The sequence below is a fragment of the Euprymna scolopes genome, chromosome 26 (genome assembly GCF_053919585.1).
Source record: "Euprymna scolopes isolate OS-2025 chromosome 26, ASM5391958v1, whole genome shotgun sequence".
NCBI classification, from domain to species: Eukaryota; Metazoa; Mollusca; class Cephalopoda; order Sepiida; family Sepiolidae; genus Euprymna; species Euprymna scolopes.
Genome location: NC_136507.1, coordinates 89,348,830 through 89,370,044, shown reverse-complemented (window position 1 = coordinate 89,370,044; position 21,215 = coordinate 89,348,830). Strand labels below are relative to the sequence as shown.

Below are 21,215 nucleotides of genomic sequence, written 5' to 3'. Positions count from 1 at the left end.
ATGTTTCTGACAAAGGGAGAAGAATAGCTGTTTTGCAAGTCAGAATCTATCCATATAACATCTATTGTTGGTGAGTTTTTGATCTTAAATCAGTATTTTCTTTTTTTAGATCCTTATATCAAGCAGCTTCACGTCTTGTCTGGAGCAATTTCCAACCCAAAAGTTTTTAAAAATGTTAAACTGACAAAGAAAAAGACAAAGGAGAAAAGAAAAAAAAAATGAAAAAAAAAAAAGGAAAACGAAAGAAAAGAAAAAGAAAAAAAAATGAAATAAAAATAAAAATAAAAAAGAAAACATTAAAGGAAAAAATAAAACAAAAAGAAAAAAGGAAAAAAAATAATAAAAAGGAAAACATTAAAGAAGGAAAAAATAAAAGAAACAAAGAAACAAATAAAAAATAAAATAAAAATAAAAAGGAAAACATTAAAGAAGTAAAAAAATAAAAAAAGAAAAAGAAAAAAGAAAAAAAATGAAAGAAAAAATAAAGAAAAAATAAAAAGGAAAACATTAAATAAAAAAATAAAAGAAACAAAAAGAAAAAAGGAAAAAAAGAAAAAAGGAAAAAAAATAAAAATAAAAAGGAAAACATGAAAGGAAAAAATAAAAGAAACAAAGAAAAAAATAAAAAATAAAATAAAAATAAAAAGGAAAACATTAAAGAAGTAAAAAACGAAAACAAGAAAAAGAAAAAAGAAAAAATAAAGAAAAAATAAAAAGGAAAACATTAAAGAAAAAAATAAAACAAAAAGAAAAAAGGAAAAAAAAGAAAAAAGGAAAAAAGAAAAAAGGAAAAAAAGAAAAAAGAAAAAAAAAGAAAAAAAAAGAAAAAAGAAAAAAAAAGAAAAAAAAGAAAAAAGAAAAAAAGAAAAAAGAAAAAAAAAGAAAAAAGAAAAAAATGAAAGAAAAAAATAAAAAAAATAAAAGGAAAACCTTAAAGAAGGAAAAAATAAAAGGAGGAAAAGAAAAAATAAAAAAATAAAAAAATGAAAAAAAAAATAAAAAAAATAAAAGGAAAACATTAAAGAAGGAAAAAAATAAAAGAAGAAACAAAAAGAAAAAAAGGAAAAAAAAAAAATCAGCAGATAATCACCTGAATCACTTCTTCCCCTTGCAGGGCTTCAATTTGGCGGGGTCGTCGTTGCCTGTCACTGTTTCCATGTCCCAATTTACCATAATCTCCATCACCCCAGCTGAACACCTCGCCACTTTCTGCTTGGGCCATGCTGTGACCATCAGAGCCAACTGATGTCACCAGCTGAGTTATCACAAAGCCTACAAAACAATCACACTGATATTTATTCACAGGAAAAGTGGGCACGCGGTTACATTCAAAATTGGAGGTCAACAATATTTAAAAGGAGTGAGGTTCTTTAATATTGGTTCTCACATCAGGTTCCCCCATATTCGGGGCTTCTCTTATATGGAAAACAATTTCATATTGGAAATAAGAAAATTTCCATAAAAATAAAAAACAAACAAACAAGAAACGTTAATGTTTTTATAATTTTTGAGATGAGGATTGATAATTTATATTATTTGTTCCATAAGGACGTGTGGCATAGCGGATAAAGTACTTTATAAAATTCAGTTATAAGTTACTCTTCGAGCATTTGAAGGTTAATCAACACTCAAAATACAATTGCTAATTATTTAGGACTTCTACCTGGTCATGGCTGACAGAATAAGAACATGATATCCCTGTGTATTAAATGATGGGTCCCATTTGAAATTTCATGCAAATTCCTGAGTTCAACAAGGTACACATAAAGAAGGTTGGAAGTTATATCAACAGAAACCTTTTGAAAAGAACACTCAAGATAAGAACAGTAGTTCAAAGAATCCAAATAATATATATATATATATATATATATACATATACATACTTCAGAATAAAATTATCCAACAATCAGTTGGTATGGAAACCTGTGATTATAAGTTTTACAATATATTACTGGCAATAATATTCTATAAGTATTATTCCACCTAAATAAGAATTGCTCAATATACAAGATAGAGCAAATAAATAGATCATTACATTGTGATGTGGATTACTCAAAATACAATTTGGATCATTTTAACACACTGCTTTCAAAGACATTCACTTCGCATTTTACCATGCAATTTGGATGTTAACTTTTCTATCCTTTTCATTACCTTCCCTTACTCTATGACTTTTAATTACTCAATCAATTTTTAATTATGATTTTCCAGGTCTCACTGACTTTAGCAAATAAGGTGTAAACCATTATAACTATTTGCTAATATTTTCTTCTCTGAAGAGATGGTAGACATCGAAATCTTATAGGATAAGGATTTTAAATATTTCTAATGTATTCTTTGTCTTACATAGATTAATAAAAAATTTGATCTGAAACTCAAACATTTCACATCATAAATTTTTTAAATTCATTGAATGACTAAATATTTGATATATATACTGAAGAACTCTGATCATTTCTATCAAAGGGTATCAATAAATATCACTGTACAAAAAGCTCCTCCAACACTGTAGAAAGAACACTCAAAATAAGAACAGTAGTTCAAAGAATCCAAATAATATATATATAAAAGCAAATAGTTAATAAAACATGTTAAAAAACACTTTGAAAAAGAGTTAAAAACATATTTAATCTGGAAAGGAAACACTTGATAAGTAGATAGTCCTTAATCTGCGGAGTTTCGAAGAAATACTTTCCTTCTCATCAGAGGGTAGGAATTAGCAAAATTTGATGAAACTGCAAGTAAGTCAAAGATCTTATTTGATAACAAAAAGTGAAGCAGAGGGAATATGGAGAAGAAAAAGGTGATTACACGTGAATGAATAGTCTGGTGAAAGGTAAATAATCCAATGACAGTAAAATCTAAAATTATAACTCCAAGAAAGTTAATTGAATTTCCATTTGCACAAGTAAAATCCAAGGAAATCACATAATTGGAAGTAAAATCCAAGGAAATCACGTATTATATATATATATATATCCACTACCACTAATACAGAAAGGTATTGAACTGGCTGAAAAAATTCCAATAGACCAACTAAGAACCCCAAAAGAACACAACAAAGAACAAATTTTAGCATACGTCTCTACACACAACACAAACAACCCAGAACTATTCACACAGATAAAAACCTTATCCTCCTCAATCAGAACGACAAACTAAACAACATACTTAAAACAACAAAAATAATAAAAAGCAAACGCCAACCCAAAAGCTTAAAACACATCCTAACTTCCTCAAAACTTGTCCCACATACTACAAAAGGGGTTACAAAATGCAACAAACTGCGATGTGGAGTATGTGACATAATAATAGAAGGTAACACATACACATTCAAAAACCCAACACAAACATTCAAAATAAAAAAGGATCTAAATTGCACCTCCAGAAATGTAGTATATGCATTAAGATGCACAACATGCCACCAAAAATTTCAGCAATAGAGTGGCCTTACATAAGAGCAACATCAAAATTGCAGATAACAGACACCTCTATGCTTCAAAACACGTACACACATGCAGTGGAAACAGCTTCAAAATAATGCCAATCTTCCAAACAGACAATTATTTTTATTTACTTACACAGGAAAAAAACTTCACCAAATTCACTCCTGAACTGAACAGAGCCTAATATCATCACACAAAAACATGAAATGCAAGGTACACTCGCATGCACATCCATACACATACATATATACACACCCACACATAAATCAGAACCGACACATTAAAATACACACACGTGCGCGCATACAACCACACACAGACATAACACCCCTATCTCTAATACAACACACTGAACAATACCAACCCTACTTAACCTCGAAACCAACAACACTAGGAAACACCTAGAACCATAGTATAATATCTGTTCCAACACCTCGCTCCCTCCTCAGTCAGTGGAGGAGAACCCCCTCATGACTGAAACAACTATCATCCCTTCTATCATCCCCCTCCAATTGCCCCCCCCCCTCTGGGGGAACAAAATCTTCCCCACACTAGGAACCGATCCTGGGTCTGGCCATACCCACATGGGGAGACAAATAAATAGAAACATTAAAAAATCCCCTATACATATTTTAAATACACCCCTCTTTCTAAACAAACATAATATAGGGAATACCCGAAAAGACTAAAACGAAAAATCACAATACTAAAACCCAAGAATCCAGAAAATAAATATCAAAATAGAATGAAAGCACCTCTACCTTTATTTCAGAAGAGCTGCCCCCCCCCTCCTCACACATACACATTAGTAACGACCTCGGATCACAGTCACCTTCCTAAGGAAGCAAATAACCTCATAATACTATAAAACAGTATACACATTCTCAAACCAATAAAAGCAAACACGCACACAAACACACACACACCCTACCCCACCCTAAAGGAAAAAACACTAGCAGAAAGAGAGAGTGACTACAGCCAGGTCAGCGGCCTGGATAAGCCCAATAAAAGAGTAATAAAAATTGAACATGCCAATGAATAATAAACACTTACAAGCCTCCACCCCTTGGAAACACTTCAAATGAACTAAGAAAATTGCCATTTTTACATCTCCAACACATTTGAAAATAATTTCTGACGAGGACGCTTCACAGAACGTCTGAAACGCACGTAAAAACGATTTCAATGACTTAAAAACATTATTACAATGATCCAAACATAATTCTCAATGAAAAACCAAGACACGGAATAATAAAATAATGTTAAAAAATACACATTGTTGGTGACTACTCCCTTATTTAAATATATATATATATATATATATATACACACACATACACTGAAGAATTCTGATTGTTTCTATCAAAGGGTATCAATAAATATAACTGTACAAAAAGCTCCTCCACCACAAATTATCTCTATATAAATAAAATGAACTCATTTTTTCCCCGTTTGATTTTGACATTAATAGGATTAAAAATCAAGATATTTCATGCAAATATAATATGCACAAACGGCAGAACAATATCTGAGGTGTGTTATAGGCTTATTATTTCTCAAATTCCTCGATAATCTTAGATTTCTATACTTTTTCTGCTGAGAAGTCATGGCCAAAATCGGTTAAGATCAATGGAAGTGGTAAAATATTTTCTCTCTAATAAATTCCTCCTCCCCCTGCCACCACTTAACACTGTTTGGGGATCGTTCACAAGGAACAGTTGAGAAGAGAACACCGGTTTGACTTTGTAGTTCTTTCATGTGAAGTTATTTAAAATCACTAAACTAAGCTGCAGTGCTCTGTGGCGTAGTGGTTAGCGTGCTGGACAATTCACATTATATTTTCACGTTCGCGCCGACCTACCGTAGTCGTTTTTTTTTTTTTTTTTTTCCTAAACAACTGGAATGGACTTTTCTTGGTGGCCGAACTGTTAACATTGCAGATGTTTTTTTTTTTTTTTTTTTTTTCCACACTTTATTTTCCTACTTTTACTCATGACTCCGGGTTTGATCCTTCCTACTTACCTACCATAACATTTTTTAAAACTCCCCCCCCCGTCCCGGAAACAAACACTCGGGCAACGCCAGGTACCCCCGCTAGTGGTGAATAAATCCATTTGTACTTCAAAAATTGAATACTATATAAGATAAAAATGAAGAAAATAAAGGTGTTATGTTGTTTTCTTCCAGCCAGGTGCATGTCCATACTTCTGTCAAATTACCTTTTAACTTTAATTTAATCAGAAATTATTTCAATAAATTTCACTCTACTTACACCCCTCTCCCATTCTATCTAAGCTGTGTATATCCTTGAGTCCCACTCCGAAAGTCGAATGTTATAATAAAATGTAAAAGATAATAGTTCTTGTTCGTTGGTCTGCTCACAAACTTCTCCAAGAGCTTTGGAAATAGACTCTTATAACCATAAATATTCTGAAACTATGGAGCATTTTGATCAAAGGGTCCGATAATATTCAAGCTAAATCTCTATAAAAAGCAAATACAACTTCTCACTTTATTTATAACTTGATAATTAAAAGAATAGTATATGTAATATAAGATTCAAGGCTTGGAGCAGGTGGGTACTCATTTAGAATTACATTCAATAAAAAAAAAAAAAATACAGACAAATCTTTATGATGTACGTACTTGTCAAAGAATGAAGATGTCATATTCCAAAAATCACTTAAATTGATCAAGTGCTTTTTTTTTTTAAATAAGTATATCAAATTTTATGAGTAAGAGTGAAGGGGACTGGGAGACACCATATTTTTCCAAATGTGTTAAAAGTCAAAGGGTGACAACTTAATTTGATTACTGAGATTTACAGACTGTGCTATTATTTTTTTATTATCATTTTATTACTATTAATTGCTATTTTATTAATTTATTATTAATCGCTATTTTGCTATTATTTTATCATTAACCACTAAAAATCATAAAATTTGACATTTTATAATTACAAAACAAAAAAACTTGATCAATTTACATAATTTTTGGAATATGACGTCTGAGTTCTATGACGAGTACATACATAAATATTTTTCTGTATGAATTTTTATCAAAAAGGTTAAAGGCATCTGACACTGTACTCACATCTCTCTCCCATTCCACCCATCTGAATCCCACTCTAAAAATTGGATGGTTTATAAAGTATAAAAGATAATTCAAAAAAAATCTAATATGGGCCAGGAGCAGTAGGACAATCCCGGGCAATGTTAGTATTTAAGAAAATATTGCAGTGAAGATTGAACCTTCAAACTCCAGATAAGCCTAACTTCCAACCCAATTTCAACATCCATTATGCCACAGGTCAACATTACCTCCCGGGCAAAGGGTAACATTCTAAATTTCGTGCAAATTTCCAAGTTCAATAAGATACACCTGAAGAAGGCCGGAGGTTACATTGACCGAAACATTGTAAGAATAACACTGAAGATGAGAACAGTAGTCGGAATAATCCAAATTATGTCCGACTTGTCCACCAAGTTACAATCATGAATATCTAACAGTCTTTGATTGCTATTCACTAATACTAAGGGGGGAGGGGGAACTTTGCTGATCATCTCATCAGTCGGAAGTGTGATTTGGACCACCCACCTTCAGCCCACTCACAATTTTTATTTTTTGGGTTATAAAAATGATAATGTTTTTATAAGGGAATCCCACTTATCATGGTCCAAAGGCTACTTGAGGATAAGGATTAATGAGTATATGGTGATCACTGCGACAACAGCATAGTGATTGTTAGTGATGGAAATTGGGTAGAATTTGATTATTTAAGATGACAACTCAACAAGACTTTGTTTACATTGAACTTGAAGATGACCATGTTGCAGTCAGTTGGAAAGCAGATCAGTGAAACTGTGTTCCACAGGCGAACAGTTCTAGGTAAGATTTGTTCATGGAATTTGTGCTTAGATTTAGGCACAGATAGAGAGTGGGGGGAAATTGTTGGTAGTGGTTGTAGCTAGACAAGCACTTTTTGTGAAAGTTTGGTAGGTGGGGAAGGGGGCATTTAAGCTCAAAGGAACACTTTCCATGAAAATAATTATAAAACAAATACAGGCTTGCAACTTCTTTTCTGTAGGAATAAGGTTGCAGGGAGGAGAAAAGGGCATTCCCTGAACCGAAGATTACTATGATAGTCCAAATCAATATGTGGACAATTTTGTTATACCCAGGTCTACTTATCGTTGAATAGCAATAAAACAAAGACTGTTGAACATTCATGGCTGGAATTTGGTGAACAAGTCAGGCACAAACTAAAGTTTACGTGTTCCAAGTATGATTGGATTGCACGAAGGACTGAAAATTTTATTAATTTTATGAGTAGTATTTGGGGAAGGGGTACGGTGTATAAATCATATAAAGACTATGGAAAAATAATCTTAATTCAATAGAATAGAAAACTATTCACATAATTAAAGAAAGAGAAAAGAAATAAAATCCAGCTAAATAGCAACAAAAAATAAGCAAAGTGAAAATAAAAATTTCAATCAAATACCTTGGAGGGATGAGATTACTGCAAGAGAATGAAGGTCATCCGAATTACCCTGACCCAATCGTCCGTAACTGCCTTCCCCACTTGCCATTACAGTACCGTTGGCTTGAATGACAAATGTAGAATTTTGGCCACAAATAATCTGGGTGAGAAAAAAAAAAAAATGAACAATAAAGCAAAACAGACGTAAATGTATGTAAGACTAATGAATTACATCAAAATTAATTTTCGCACAATTTTTTAACAATCAAAATTAATTTTCGCACAATTTTTTAACAATCAAACATTTTGATCAATAAATTCCATTTTCATTAGAATCCAAAAAAAAACGTTTCTCGATTTTTTAGATGAGGATTGATAATTTGGATAATTTAGACTAATGTTCTCATCTTGAGAGTTATTTTCATAACGTTTTTTTTTTCTGATTGTAACCTATGACCATCTTAAGCTGTAGCTTGCTGAACTCTGGAATCCTTGTCAAATTCGGGAACCTGCACAGAATTTCTAATGGAACCTTTTATTTAATCCATCAGAATACACTGATTCCATCCATCATGACCAAATAGAAATCCCAAGAAATTTGCAATCGTATTCTGGACATCACTCGCACTGAGAATGGAACCTTTAACCTTCAGAAAAACGTCATTCAGAGCTGAATTTTACCAAGTATTTCATCCGTTATGCCATGGGTCCTTGTGGACCCAAGTTTGACAAAATTACTTGAAAAGGTCAGAGATTCCATCCATCCAGCACGCCCGTAGCCGAGATTGAACTCACTACACGAGTTTGTAGTGTAATTTGAATCTTGTCGGTAGCTGAATACTTAATGCTTTGCCAGGGTTATCAAAGGTATTTTTTATCATGACGCCATCACTAGATGGGATGCCTACCACGGCTTAAGAGAGTCCCATCTACCCCCAAAAGAAGGATAGACCGCGCTAGTTTCTCAACCTGGTATTTTATCATCAGAAATAACATCGGCCAAAACGTTGTGCAGATGTCTCTCAAGATGAGAACAGTAGTTTGAAGAATCCATGTAATACAAAGATATTCGTTTGCATTATTCAAACTAGTTCTCATCTTCACTCCAACCTTTTTCAGTTGCATCTTGTTGAACTTGGGAATCTATAGAGAATTTTGAACTGACCACACAGGTAGATTGTTCTCATTCTATCAACAATCTATTCTTGTGAATTAAATAAAGAGTTTTGTTTGAAATTCCATAAAGATTAATCCGAAGAAAGACGGAAGTTAGTTCGTCGAAAATGTTGTGATATGAGAACAGTAATACAATTCACAAGCCTCATCTAAAACAAACAGAGTATGCGGGGTCCCACGAGTGAAAAATTTACTTTCACCATGCCTAATGTTTGTGCAAAAATTTTTTTTAAATCCAAGGCATGGTTATTGAGAAAAGTGCAAACAAATGAATGGACGAACGATTTTGGGGCAATTTTACTCCTATAATGCCACCTATAGGGGCAACTAGAACATCCCAAAAAATCCATTCTGACAAAAATTTACTTTCACCATGACTAATGTTTGTGCAAAATTTTTTTTTAAATCCAATGCGTGATTATTAAGAAAAGTGCAAACAAAAAAACAGAAACAAATTACTAGGTCCAATCTCTCCTTTGTTGGAGGACCAAAAAATTCATAAACTTAAGGACATTGGTTATAACAAAATGACACAAGGGAGTCATCTCTGGTACATGGTACATCAATGCATATATCGTCATTTTGTTTTCTTTATTTAGGTCATCTATTTATTTACATCATCCTCTAGCTGATATTGCTACTTTATCTATTGATCCATCACTTCTCATTTCATTCGCCCTTCCTTCCACCATCAAAAACATTCACTGTGCAAACAAGCAAGTAGAGTAATCATAGTTTTAGTGGTATATTAGATCCCCAGGGATCTTGATGGTTATCAGAATAGAACACAATAAAGGATCTCTTATCCTCTCTGCACTTGCATTTTCATGTTGCCCGCATTGAGGATTGAACCTTTAACCTCCAAAAGAGTGTAACTTACAAATGAATTTTGGTAATGGAAATGGCACTAACCCTATGCGGGTTTAACTGGTTTCCTCCAATGGAGGAAGTTCCATTGGAGTATGAAATTCACAAGTGGTCACCAGTCGCATGTATATCCCCGTTATGGAAGATAACATTAGGTTTTTGTAACTCTTGCAAGAAAGTGTTGACATCCTCTTACATACAGCACCTGGAATTCCCAAATTGATCACCAATTGGTACTGAACAGGTTCAATGTTGCTTAGCTTTGGTGATTTGCCAGGAACTTTATCCACTACGACAGTGGTCGTTGTGGAAGAATAGTATGAATGATGCATATAAATAACGATGATTGGGTTATTAATATTCGTTTACCTGCTGTGCACAAGAAAAGGAGGCGACTTGAAGTGGAACTGTCGTTGATCTGCCTCCTTCACAAAGTTGGCCATGTCGACCACTTCCCCACACGTAGACTTCACACTTTCCACCGAGTTGCCAATCTTCTGGTCGTTGGGTGGCCCAGGCCATTATTTGAGCATCTTTATTACAGTCCCAGTTGGTAATACTCTAGAAAAAAAACAAAAAAAAAAACAGAATATCAAACTACATTCACCTGCAAACAACAAACAATCTGCCATCCATGTTACATTCAATACAAATTAGGTATCAACAAAAATTTTTAAAAAGAGTACTTAAATTTCCTGCTCGCCCAATTGTACTGATATGCAGGAGTTGAAGTGTAATGTGAACAGACATCTTGCTGCTCAACTTCCTACATAGTACCCCTGCAACTTATGTCCCTTATAGTAGCCCCGACATCAAAGTAGCACTATACCTTGTTTGGAGTGAAAATGTAATGATATTTTGATTATAGTCAGCTAACATACATCCTAACTTCTGCCGTAGCGCAACCAGAAGCGATGACAAGGCAAATCAGTTCCTTCGCTTTTTTCTCTCACCCCTGTATCTTCCCCTGGGCATGTACTCTTTTCTTATGTTTTTCAAAGCTTTCGTTTTTTTATGTAATAATCACTGAAAAGATTTTTCAGTCTTATTTTAATTGAGAATTATTGACATTAATTTTTTTTTTTTTTAAAGATTTATTGAAAACACATTTTTTAAATATTTTTTTAAATTTTGAGAATATGTATTGGATATGTTTTTTATGATGCTTGAAATTGAGTTATTTTGATTTCAATAATTTTATTTTTACACTTTCATAAATTATTATATAAATTGAAATAAAAAACCTATTTTAAAAATTACCCTAAAAACTAATTTTTATAATTTCATAAACATATTTCTTATAAAAATTTCAAATAAAAACTTTTATTTTATTTAATTTTGTTATTAAAAGTGCAAATAAAGACTAATTATGTTATTTTTATCTTTTTATAATTTCATTAATTTTTATTGTATATTTTTCAATAATGTCCTTTTCTTATACTTTATTTCAATAAATCACTTAACAATAGAAATACTGAAGAACAATAAAAGCAAAGGAACTGATTTGCTTTGTTACCGCTTCCGGTAGAAGCCACGCCGAAAGTTTGGGAGTACGTTAGCTGACTAGAACCGATATTTCAATTAAATCAAGGGCGTTTGTCATGTGAGGATATTCATATCCATTTTGTTAAACACGTGGATGTATGTGTAAACACGTGTGAAAAAAAAAAAAAAGGTTAACTTACACCTGCCAAGTTACTTGTATCAGCTTCCAGTCCGTATCTAAAGAGAGGGAAAGAGGAGGGCAGCTTTGTACACCGACTCAACGCAGAAGACGATTTCAGAGCAGTTGAATAAGTCAGCAGCCATTCCCAATCAACAGCCAAAAAGCATCCGCCTGTAAAACAAATCAAGTTTACTTTAAATGCCTAATTAGTAATCATCAAAGTATCGAGTTGGCAACTACGTTCTGCCGACTTAGAAATGACAGCTTGGTTGGACAAATTTTTTTAGTCAAAATCTAATGATTTCAGCTGAAAAGATATTGAGAAACTTGAATGTTAGGAAAAAGTTGTGAACACGAATGGAGAATACATCATTGATTAAATAGTTGTTCTTATTTTACTTAAAAAAAAAATGTAGATTTAAAAAAAAAAAAATAAACACAAAAATTTAGTTGCCAACCTAATGTCTTGGCTGCCATTTTGAAAAAAAAAAAAAATCAAGAAACAAAAAAGATAATTCAACAATAACCTATGCTTGCTTAATTTAGGTTGTAATGCCTACGAATTCCCATTAATCACTTAAAAATAATTTTATTTCTAAAAATAAAATTACTTGATGAATTCATGTGATTTTTGGAATATGATATTTTCATTTTGTCACAGGTATATACATCATAAGATTTTTCTTTATTTTGGATTTTTAATATAGGGGGGATTCTGGACAAGAACCAAGTCATTTAATTACCTGTCAAAGACAAAGTAATTTTTTTCTTCACCTAATTATCCATTTGATATTTGGTGAAGTAAATTGAATATTTTGTTTATAAATGTATGAAAGGCGTTCCAAATGTAATGCCTCCTATCTTTTTTTTAAATTCCAATCGAATGAATCAGAGGTGATTGCAAATTGCATTGTTATGATGACTGAACTTATGCATTCATGACCTGAAAATTTTATCTCTCTCTGTTGCAGATATTAGCGGTGTAAGACTCTAAGAAAGCAACGGCTGTCATGGAGATGCATCAGAAACAGATGTGTCATTGAATTTCTAGCAAAAATGAATTGAGAATGGTGGTGTCTATGTAGAAAAGAAATTCTGGAACACAAAACGTCACTTGTTCTAATGGTGCCACTCTTGTCTTTGTAGCTCTTCAACTTTTTGAATAAAAAATAGGCTTTACTTTTGGAATGATCCTTGCAAGTTTGAAATTTATCCTGTTATTATTATTGTGACTATTCTTGGCATAGACATATATACACACATACATACACAGTCATTCATACAGAATTGAAAGAAAAAAAAACAAAACTGATTTAAATTTCTCATTACATTAGTTTTGTAAAAGGAAATTTTAATTTTCAAATGAAATTTACATTCATTAGAACAAAAATCGTTTTTTCTAAATTTTGAAACATAGAAATAAACCAAAGAAAAAATATTTATATTTTTTTAAATAGTAATTAAAACATCAAATGTTCAATTAAAAAATTATTTCCCCAACAAGTATTCAAACTTTATCAATCTCATCAATCCTTTCGTAATGTTCTTCATTCTTCAACTGATAATCAATGCATTTCATTATTCTTTATCCTAAATTGGATTTGGCTTCAATAAGTCGTGATCAAATAGTAAAAAGAAACATTTTTCAATACGATTTTAAAAATATAATCTTCTCTTGTGATTTTACTAAATATTCAATTAATATTAACCTTAATTATCCTAGAGAGAATATAAGCATTTTCATAATTTTATATATATATATATATATACTCTTCAGAATAGTTTTTATTTAACAATCAGTTGTTATGGAAACGTGAGATTGTAAGGTTTACAAAATATTACTAGCAGTAATATTCTATAAGTTATCCCATCTAAACAAGAATTGCTCGATATTTATTAGTATCTGCTAATATTTTCTCCCCTCTGATGAGATGGTAGACATCGAAACCCTATAGGTTAAGGAGATTAATTTTATAAAGCATTCTTTGTCTTGCTTAGAATAATAAAAATTCTTTGATATGAAACTCAAGCACTTCATTTCAATGAGAGTTTTTGAAATTCATTGAATTACAATTTAATATATATATATATATATATATAAATAAATGTTTAGAGGTACAGAATTTATATATAGTTTTGAAAATAATAAGCGGAAGTTTCTCGAGAGCTCTTTCGGCTATCATCTCATCAGGAGAAAATCGATAGAGTACAAAATAATATTATGTTGAAAAACAAAGAGTTCTAATGGGCAACTTATTAAATGTGCCAAAAGTACGGGGACACTAAAATAAATGTATTAACGTTTAAAAACGATTAAAATATTGGCACAACGAGGGAGGAGAAAAAAAAAAAAAAAAAAAAAAAGCCGGAGAAAAGATTCAAAGTTCCCCAAAGAGAAAAAATGCGTTGGATGTTTCTTTTTGCCGGCACAAAGAAGGTTGACGCACCGCAATAGAGACAAACTCCAAAATCTTTAAATGGTTTTTGGAGTCCGCTATATGTAGCACCTCGAACCAATCTATTTTATATCTATCAGCACAGCACGGGTTGTCAACCAAATGCTGGCCAATAGCAGAGTCCAAGGCTGCAGAAGGAGGGAGACCACCAGACCCCATCCTCCCTTGTGTGATCGTCGATGGAACATGCTGGTTTATACGAGTCAAAAGGTGCAAGGATGTTCGCCCAACATAACCAGCATCGCACTGGCATTTAAATTGATATACAATATTGCTATTTTGGATGCTAGGCTCTGGGACATAGTTGCTGATTCTCTGTTTTGAATGTTACTTTTTCACTGCCTTCGTTCAGGATTGAACTCAGCACCTTTGGGTAACTGTAAACTTTGATACGTCTAGGACCACTCGGCCATACGTCACTAGCTGGAGTCCGAACACCGTATCCCCGTAATAATAATAAAGGGTTGGGTTCGAGACTCCTAACAAACGGTTCCCCAGTTCGATACAAAACACTTGATGAAGGCCGGAGGGCAAAACGACCAAAACATTGTGACGATAACAACCAAAATGAGGAAGTCAGTCCGACAATCTCAATCAATGAAAACACCTCATCTCAAAAATACAGACAATTACTAGGAGTTTAAGAGTTTAGCAGTTACAAACACACATGTTTTATATATAGATAAATAAGGAAAAATATAATACCACTGAAATAATAAGTGATGACTAATTAGTAAAAATTAACAAGTGAAGCATGCATGATACCCCCGTGAGTTCACAATGAACGAGATATAAAAAAAAAATGACTAAGTTCAGCATTGCCCCACCCCCCTCTATTTAGCCCTAAAAGTCTACAGGGGACATCAAATCCTGGTGAAAATGAACAAATGGTGCAGTTTTAGGCCTTAATATATGTAAATTTGTGTTCTGCACCATGCAAAAAAAGAAATGAATAAGTCTATCATTTGCCCCCCCCCCCATTTAGCCCCAAAAGTCCCATGACCTTAACATATTTAAATTTGAGTTCAGTACCATGAAAAACTGCTAAATAGACATATACAGAAAATTTTGGACAAATATGGGAAAATAGTCCCCAAAATAGAGTGTTTTTATTAGTCCTAAAAGCGCCCCTGGGGCACATTCAAGAGTTATCGCGAAGTATAGACAAACAAAATTATATAGAAATCAGTTAGTTACAACTTTTCAGAAAGTTTTATAAAAATTCAAGGCATCAATTTTTTTTAAGAGACACAAAAGTGTCAATTTTAGCTATTTTAACCTGAAAGGCACCCCTAGGGGGGCAACCAGAGTTTTCCTGGAAAATCCATTCTGTTACTTTTTTACTCATATCATGTTTAATGTTTATGCAAAATTTCAAAAAATTACAAACCATAGTTATTGAAAAAAGTGCTGACAGACGAACGAACAAGGGTGAATTTAAAGATCCACTCTCCTATTGTTGAGGGACCAAAAATTTTTTAAAATACAAATTTAAAAAATGTAATCTTCTATTGTGATTTCACTAAATATATAATATTAATCTTGATTACCCAAGACGAACTATATAGTCTGATATGATATACTTATATAAGTATTTTCATAATTTTTTATATATGTATATAAAAGGAAAAATATAATATACCTTTGGAATCCTTATTTTGGTGATGTGGTGGAATAGGTAGATAGCAAAGGACCTTATCAAGAGAGAGGCCAATAGCAAGAGCAGCTAAATTCTGAAGGTATTGACTGTGAAGAAGTTGGTCTCCATTCAAAGTGATTGGCTTAAAAAAATTAAAAATAAAAAAAATTAATACATATTTTTCTATGTGTGTAGATGATAATATAAAAAACAATTTTTGATGCTTCTACATCATACAAACGAAAAAGTATTGAATTTTAAGTAGAACAAACGTTACCTACATAATTGCCATATCGCAAATAGTAACATATCCAAAAATTACAGAAAATGATAAGGTACAAAAATAATTATTAATGAAAAACTGTTTCTGATAAAGTTTATATGGGGAAATAAATTTGGTCCGACATTATGAATCATGTCTGTCACGTGACGTAAGCAACAGAAGTTAATTATCTTGCCTGTCGACTTCTCTTTTTTAGTAAGCGTACTATAGTGATTTTGCTTCATTTCACAAATTTTTTTTAATAATAATTATTTTTCTACCTTATCGTTTTTTGTAATTTTTGGATATGTTACTATTTGAGTCTTGAGAATTACATACTTACCATTTGTTTCACTTTAAATTCAAAATATTTTTTTATATAACATAGATACACCAACATTTTTTTAATATAGTTCACATCAATTCTTTTATTATAAGAATCAATGGTGCTTGTATAATGAGATTCCAAAAAAATGCATTTTAGATAAAAACATCAACACATACTTACACGTCATGCAGAAATTAGTAAAAAGTCTAAAAAAAATTATGAAAAATAATTGAGTAGAATATCTGCTAGAACCATTTTTTTTTTACAAAATAAAAAAAAATTAAAAAAAAAAATAGCCGTTTGGCATTTTGAAGATTACATTGTCAAAATCATAGACTACAGTTACCTCCCCTGGATTTTAAGAAGTCTTCAACAAATACGATAAAACTAAAAAAATAGCAGACTTCATAAAAAGTAGGTGCCCTGGCGAAATCAGAGTCTTTTCTCTCTGGCTGACAAAAAGATACAGGTTGATATCAGCTATTAAAAAACAAAAGGAATCATGTGAACTAGCTTTGAAATTGTTAAGTGAAAAAAAAGCTATTTGAAAAAATTTGATTTAGTTAAAAAATTCTGCATCCAAAAAACAGAGAAACCCCAACTTATCTTTTTTTTTGAAAGAACTAGAAATTGAATTATTTTATGCAAATTACATTTTTGATAAGGAAACGATCTCACTTCATTAATTATTGATTGCCTGTTTATTTGAACATGACTCCATTGTTTCCAGATCTGTCCTGATAGCCAATGCCGAGGCTGCAACGGAGAGAAGCGGTATATCAATCAACCCTGGAGCATCTATGAAGAAAAAATTCAACCACAATGTTTGACATCAAAAGGCTAGCTAACGCATTAAAGGGATTGCCACACAGACGTAGGGTCATTATGCTTTTTGTGCACTCAGGGCATTATAGAAGTACACACCAGTGACCAGTGAGTATCTGGTTACATTTTTGATGGGGTCCAACACTAGACGAAGTTAAAAGATTTGCCATCAGGACTTAGGGTTAGTGCACATCTTCCTGTGTGTACAATCACTCCCGTTGGGTTACACCTACAGATTGCGTTCACAGCGCTTAGAGCATTATGAGTTAAGCATATAAAACAATTATTGATTATTTCAAAGATATAGTAAAACAATTCTTTGAACAATGTTTTTAAAGGGGACAGACACTTTGGTAAATTACAAGATTTTTTTTTTTTTTTTTTTTTTCTCTCTGAAAAAGAATTTATTATTCTGAAATTTCTGGAAATAAGTGAATCTGACAGACTGGATGAAAGCAGATATTAGTTCATATATGAATAGCATTTGCTCTTTTACATTTACCATATATCTGTGTGTGTGTTTATATATATATATATATATATATATATATATATACAAAGAGAATATTTTTATGGAAATTACTCCCGGCAATGCATGATGCCACTTCATGTAAGGTGCTAAGAAAAAGGTAAAAAAAAAAAAAAACTAACCAGCAATAAAGTAAGAGTTGCGTTTTCCATGATAGAAGCGTTGTTTAAATTTTAAAATAAAATATGTATAAAATATTTTTATGAATATATTTTATACATATTTTTTTCAATTAACAATAAGTAAGAATTATTAGGTTGGTGCAAAAATAATGTTGTTTTTTGATATTCAACTTTAAAAGATTATAACTCCATTTCTAATAAACTTTATTAATCGAAATAAGAACCATTAGATTCAACATTTTTGCTAACAAGAAACAAGTTTATTTATCCCATTAGCATAGAAATCCGGAATTCTGGACGCGATCAAGTCATTGAAGGCTGATTCGGCATCATCTCGGCTTTTGAAGCATTTTTTGCGCAGGAAGTTGTCACGTTGCTTGAAATAGTAATAATCGGTGGGCAAGAGGTCCAGTGAATATGGTGGATGAGGCAGAGTCTTGTAGCCCAATTCGTTCAGGTCAGTTGAGCAACATGAGGGCGAGTGTTGTCATGGAGAAGAACTGGTCCCTTTATATTGACCAATCTCCGTCACATATGTTGGAGCTTCTGGTGCATTTCGTCAATCGGTCAGCAATACTTCTCCATCGTAATCGTTTTGCCTCAATTCAAGAAGATGTGATGGACGACACCGACCGCAGACCACAAAACATTCCCCATAACCATTTTTTTGTGCCATTTTGGCTTCTGGAAGTTTTGTGGAGCTTCTCCAGCATCCAACCACTGTGCCGAACGTCGCTGGTTGTTGTAGAGGACCCACTTCTTATCACATGTCACAATCTGATTGTGAAATGGGTCGTTTTTGTTGAGCAGAGGAGCTCTCATCACTATTGTGAAATTTCTTGAACCACCGTTGTGCCATACATTTGTTAGTGGTTTCTGGGCCAAAAGCATCATTGATACCATGAACTGTCTCAGCAGCTTTTCGGCCTAGTTTGAACTGGAACGAGAAAATCGTACAGATTTGAATTTTGTCCATGCTGTCGAAAAGCCTGCAAAAATAAATGAATGAAGAGATTGAGAACGGTAACAAATAACATGATTTGATGGAGCGAAAAACACACTTCAAAATGATATATAACATGTCTATATATATATCAATATATATATCAATGAATTAATTCAGAAATTTATAATATAAATCTCACCTGTCTGTTTAAGGGTATGTATGTCTGCCTAAAACCTTCGACAGAGGTGACGGATTTTTATGAGATCGCTATCATTTTGAAGCCCGATGTCTCAGGCGATAAATACTGAAAAATTGTACAAAAACATCAATTCCTTCACCCTCAACTGGGCTGTTTTCTTCAAGGAAGGGGGGGGGTAATATTTTGCAAGCCATTTTTGCAAGTCATCATATCGGTTGGATTGACTTTGCCTAATTTTAACATACCGAACTTCGGGTCGCATCATGGAGTAGTGGCAAGACGTCAGATTTTATGTCACTTTTTTTTCTGCCTTCGCGTCACGGATTCGAGCCTGCCTACTACCACTTTTTTTTTTTGTTCAACACACACCTCAACACACCTGGGCAACACCAGGCACCCAGGCTAGTCATATATAAAAGTAACTTATGTGAGAAAACGATATCGTTTTTGCACCAACCTAATAAATGGATAGATTCTGAGAAAGAAAACAGCACTTCTCCCTCCTTTGTCAGAACTCAGAAACATTGCTGATAGACTGTGAGAACTAAAGGACAAAATAAGGGAAGTGAGAGTTATGAGGCTATTGAAAGTAAACCTAAGGTTTATTTTCTACTGTCTTTGACAAAAAATTGAAACAAAACAGGTTAATTTAAAAAAATGATGTCATTTAAAATATTATCTTACCTTTTCATACAGGTATTGTTCTTGCAGGATTGTTGGGAGTTGCAAAAACAACATTTTTAAACAAGGAGCATTACAAAGTCCACTGACACCGCGCATTTTGAGACTTTTTCGGGCAGCAGATAAAACATGATATTTTTGCACAGTATCTGGTGTATGCAAGTAGTGGAATATCAAAACATCCTATAATGATATAAAAAAAATTATCAGCTTTAATAGATAGCAATTGGGAAATTTGAAAATAAGCTGCCCATTGCAACATAAATATTGCACACTGTAAATTATGCTGAGAGGGAAAATATAAAAATTAAATTTAAAAAACAAAATTAATTTCATTAAACATTTTAAAACGAGTTTATAACTGGATATTTTCTCAATGCTGCAAGCAAGTTTTTGGTTTTGGTAAATTCTATAATATGGTGCCAAGTATCCTTGTTTTGACCATTATTCAAGCACTTTCGACCTCTTGATTGCCATCTGGAATATTATTTTATTATTGTTTGATTTTATGCACATTTTCTTGTTTACAATGTTACAACTAAAACCAAGAAAATTGCTCACTACATACAGAAAATAACCACTAAAAACAAAAACCAAAACAAAAAAGAGAAAGCTAACACATTTAATCAAACCTGATATATGTATATGTTTATATATAATGAATAAATGAAGTCTATATTCCAAATTTCATGTTGACCATCTTACAGTGAAATTTGGAATATAGACTTTAGTCATCTATTCATTATATGCTCTGTAATTACATTGAGCTTCTTAAATAAGGATTGGTATATGTAAAAAGGAAATATAAGTGAATGAAGAATATTTCCGTACAAATACATATATATCATGATTCTTTGAGGGGTACAAAATTCATATATCGCAATCATGAAGGGAAAACTTAAATTCATGATTAAAAATGTTTAAAATAAAAGTTAACTTCTCTTCTCTTCACTCCGTTAACTTTTATTTTAAACGTTCTTAATCATGAATTTAAGTCTTCCCTTATATATATATATATATATATATATATCAGAATCAAAAAATAAAAAAAGAAAGTAAAGTGACATCTTGGGTTACAGAAAGGGGAATAAGGGAGAAACCCCTAAGCCATGACATTTCGGAGCTAAATGCTTCTCATCAGAAGAAGAGAAAAAGCCAGGATTATACAAAAGTAAAGGTAAAAAGACAACACTAACTTTAGAAACATTCAGATTAGAAATGTAAAACTTTGAGGTTAGAATCGAAAAAAAATTAATATGATTAGCTAAGAGGGACAAGACTGAAAAAAAAAAAAATCAAAAAGGGTTAATATATATATATATATATATATATATATATATATATATATATATATATATATATATATATATAAAATGAATGAATGACAAAAGTCTATATTCCAAAGTTCATGATGTTGATGATCTTTACAATTTATTCCTTTAATTCAGTTGACATTTACTAGCATTACAAGTTTTTTTCTTTTTAGATAATTGTTATTTTAAAAAACTTGCATGAAAAGAGCTATGTAAAAGATGCTTAAAACCGTTTGAATTATGCAAATACCATCAGTAGTTCAAAAGTTATGAGAAT

The 21,215-nt window shown here is 32.1% G+C and overlaps 1 protein-coding gene across 4 annotated transcripts in view; it reads right to left on the bottom strand.

Moving 5' to 3' along the window:
• Positions 1-21,215, bottom strand: part of LOC145248252 (putative E3 ubiquitin-protein ligase HERC1) — a 335,131-nt gene that overhangs the window by 32,313 nt on the left and 281,603 nt on the right. For all 4 annotated transcript variants that reach the window (XM_080110122.1, XM_080110124.1, XM_080110123.1 and 1 more), the window contains 6 exons: positions 19,629-19,808; positions 15,737-15,875; positions 11,658-11,809; positions 10,342-10,533; positions 7,951-8,089; positions 1,091-1,272 (listed from right to left, as the gene is read on the bottom strand). In XM_080110122.1, the coding sequence (XP_079966248.1) occupies positions 1,091-1,272; positions 7,951-8,089; positions 10,342-10,533; positions 11,658-11,809; positions 15,737-15,875; positions 19,629-19,808 (984 nt within the window). The remainder of the gene's footprint in view (positions 1-1,090; positions 1,273-7,950; positions 8,090-10,341; positions 10,534-11,657; positions 11,810-15,736; positions 15,876-19,628; positions 19,809-21,215) is intronic.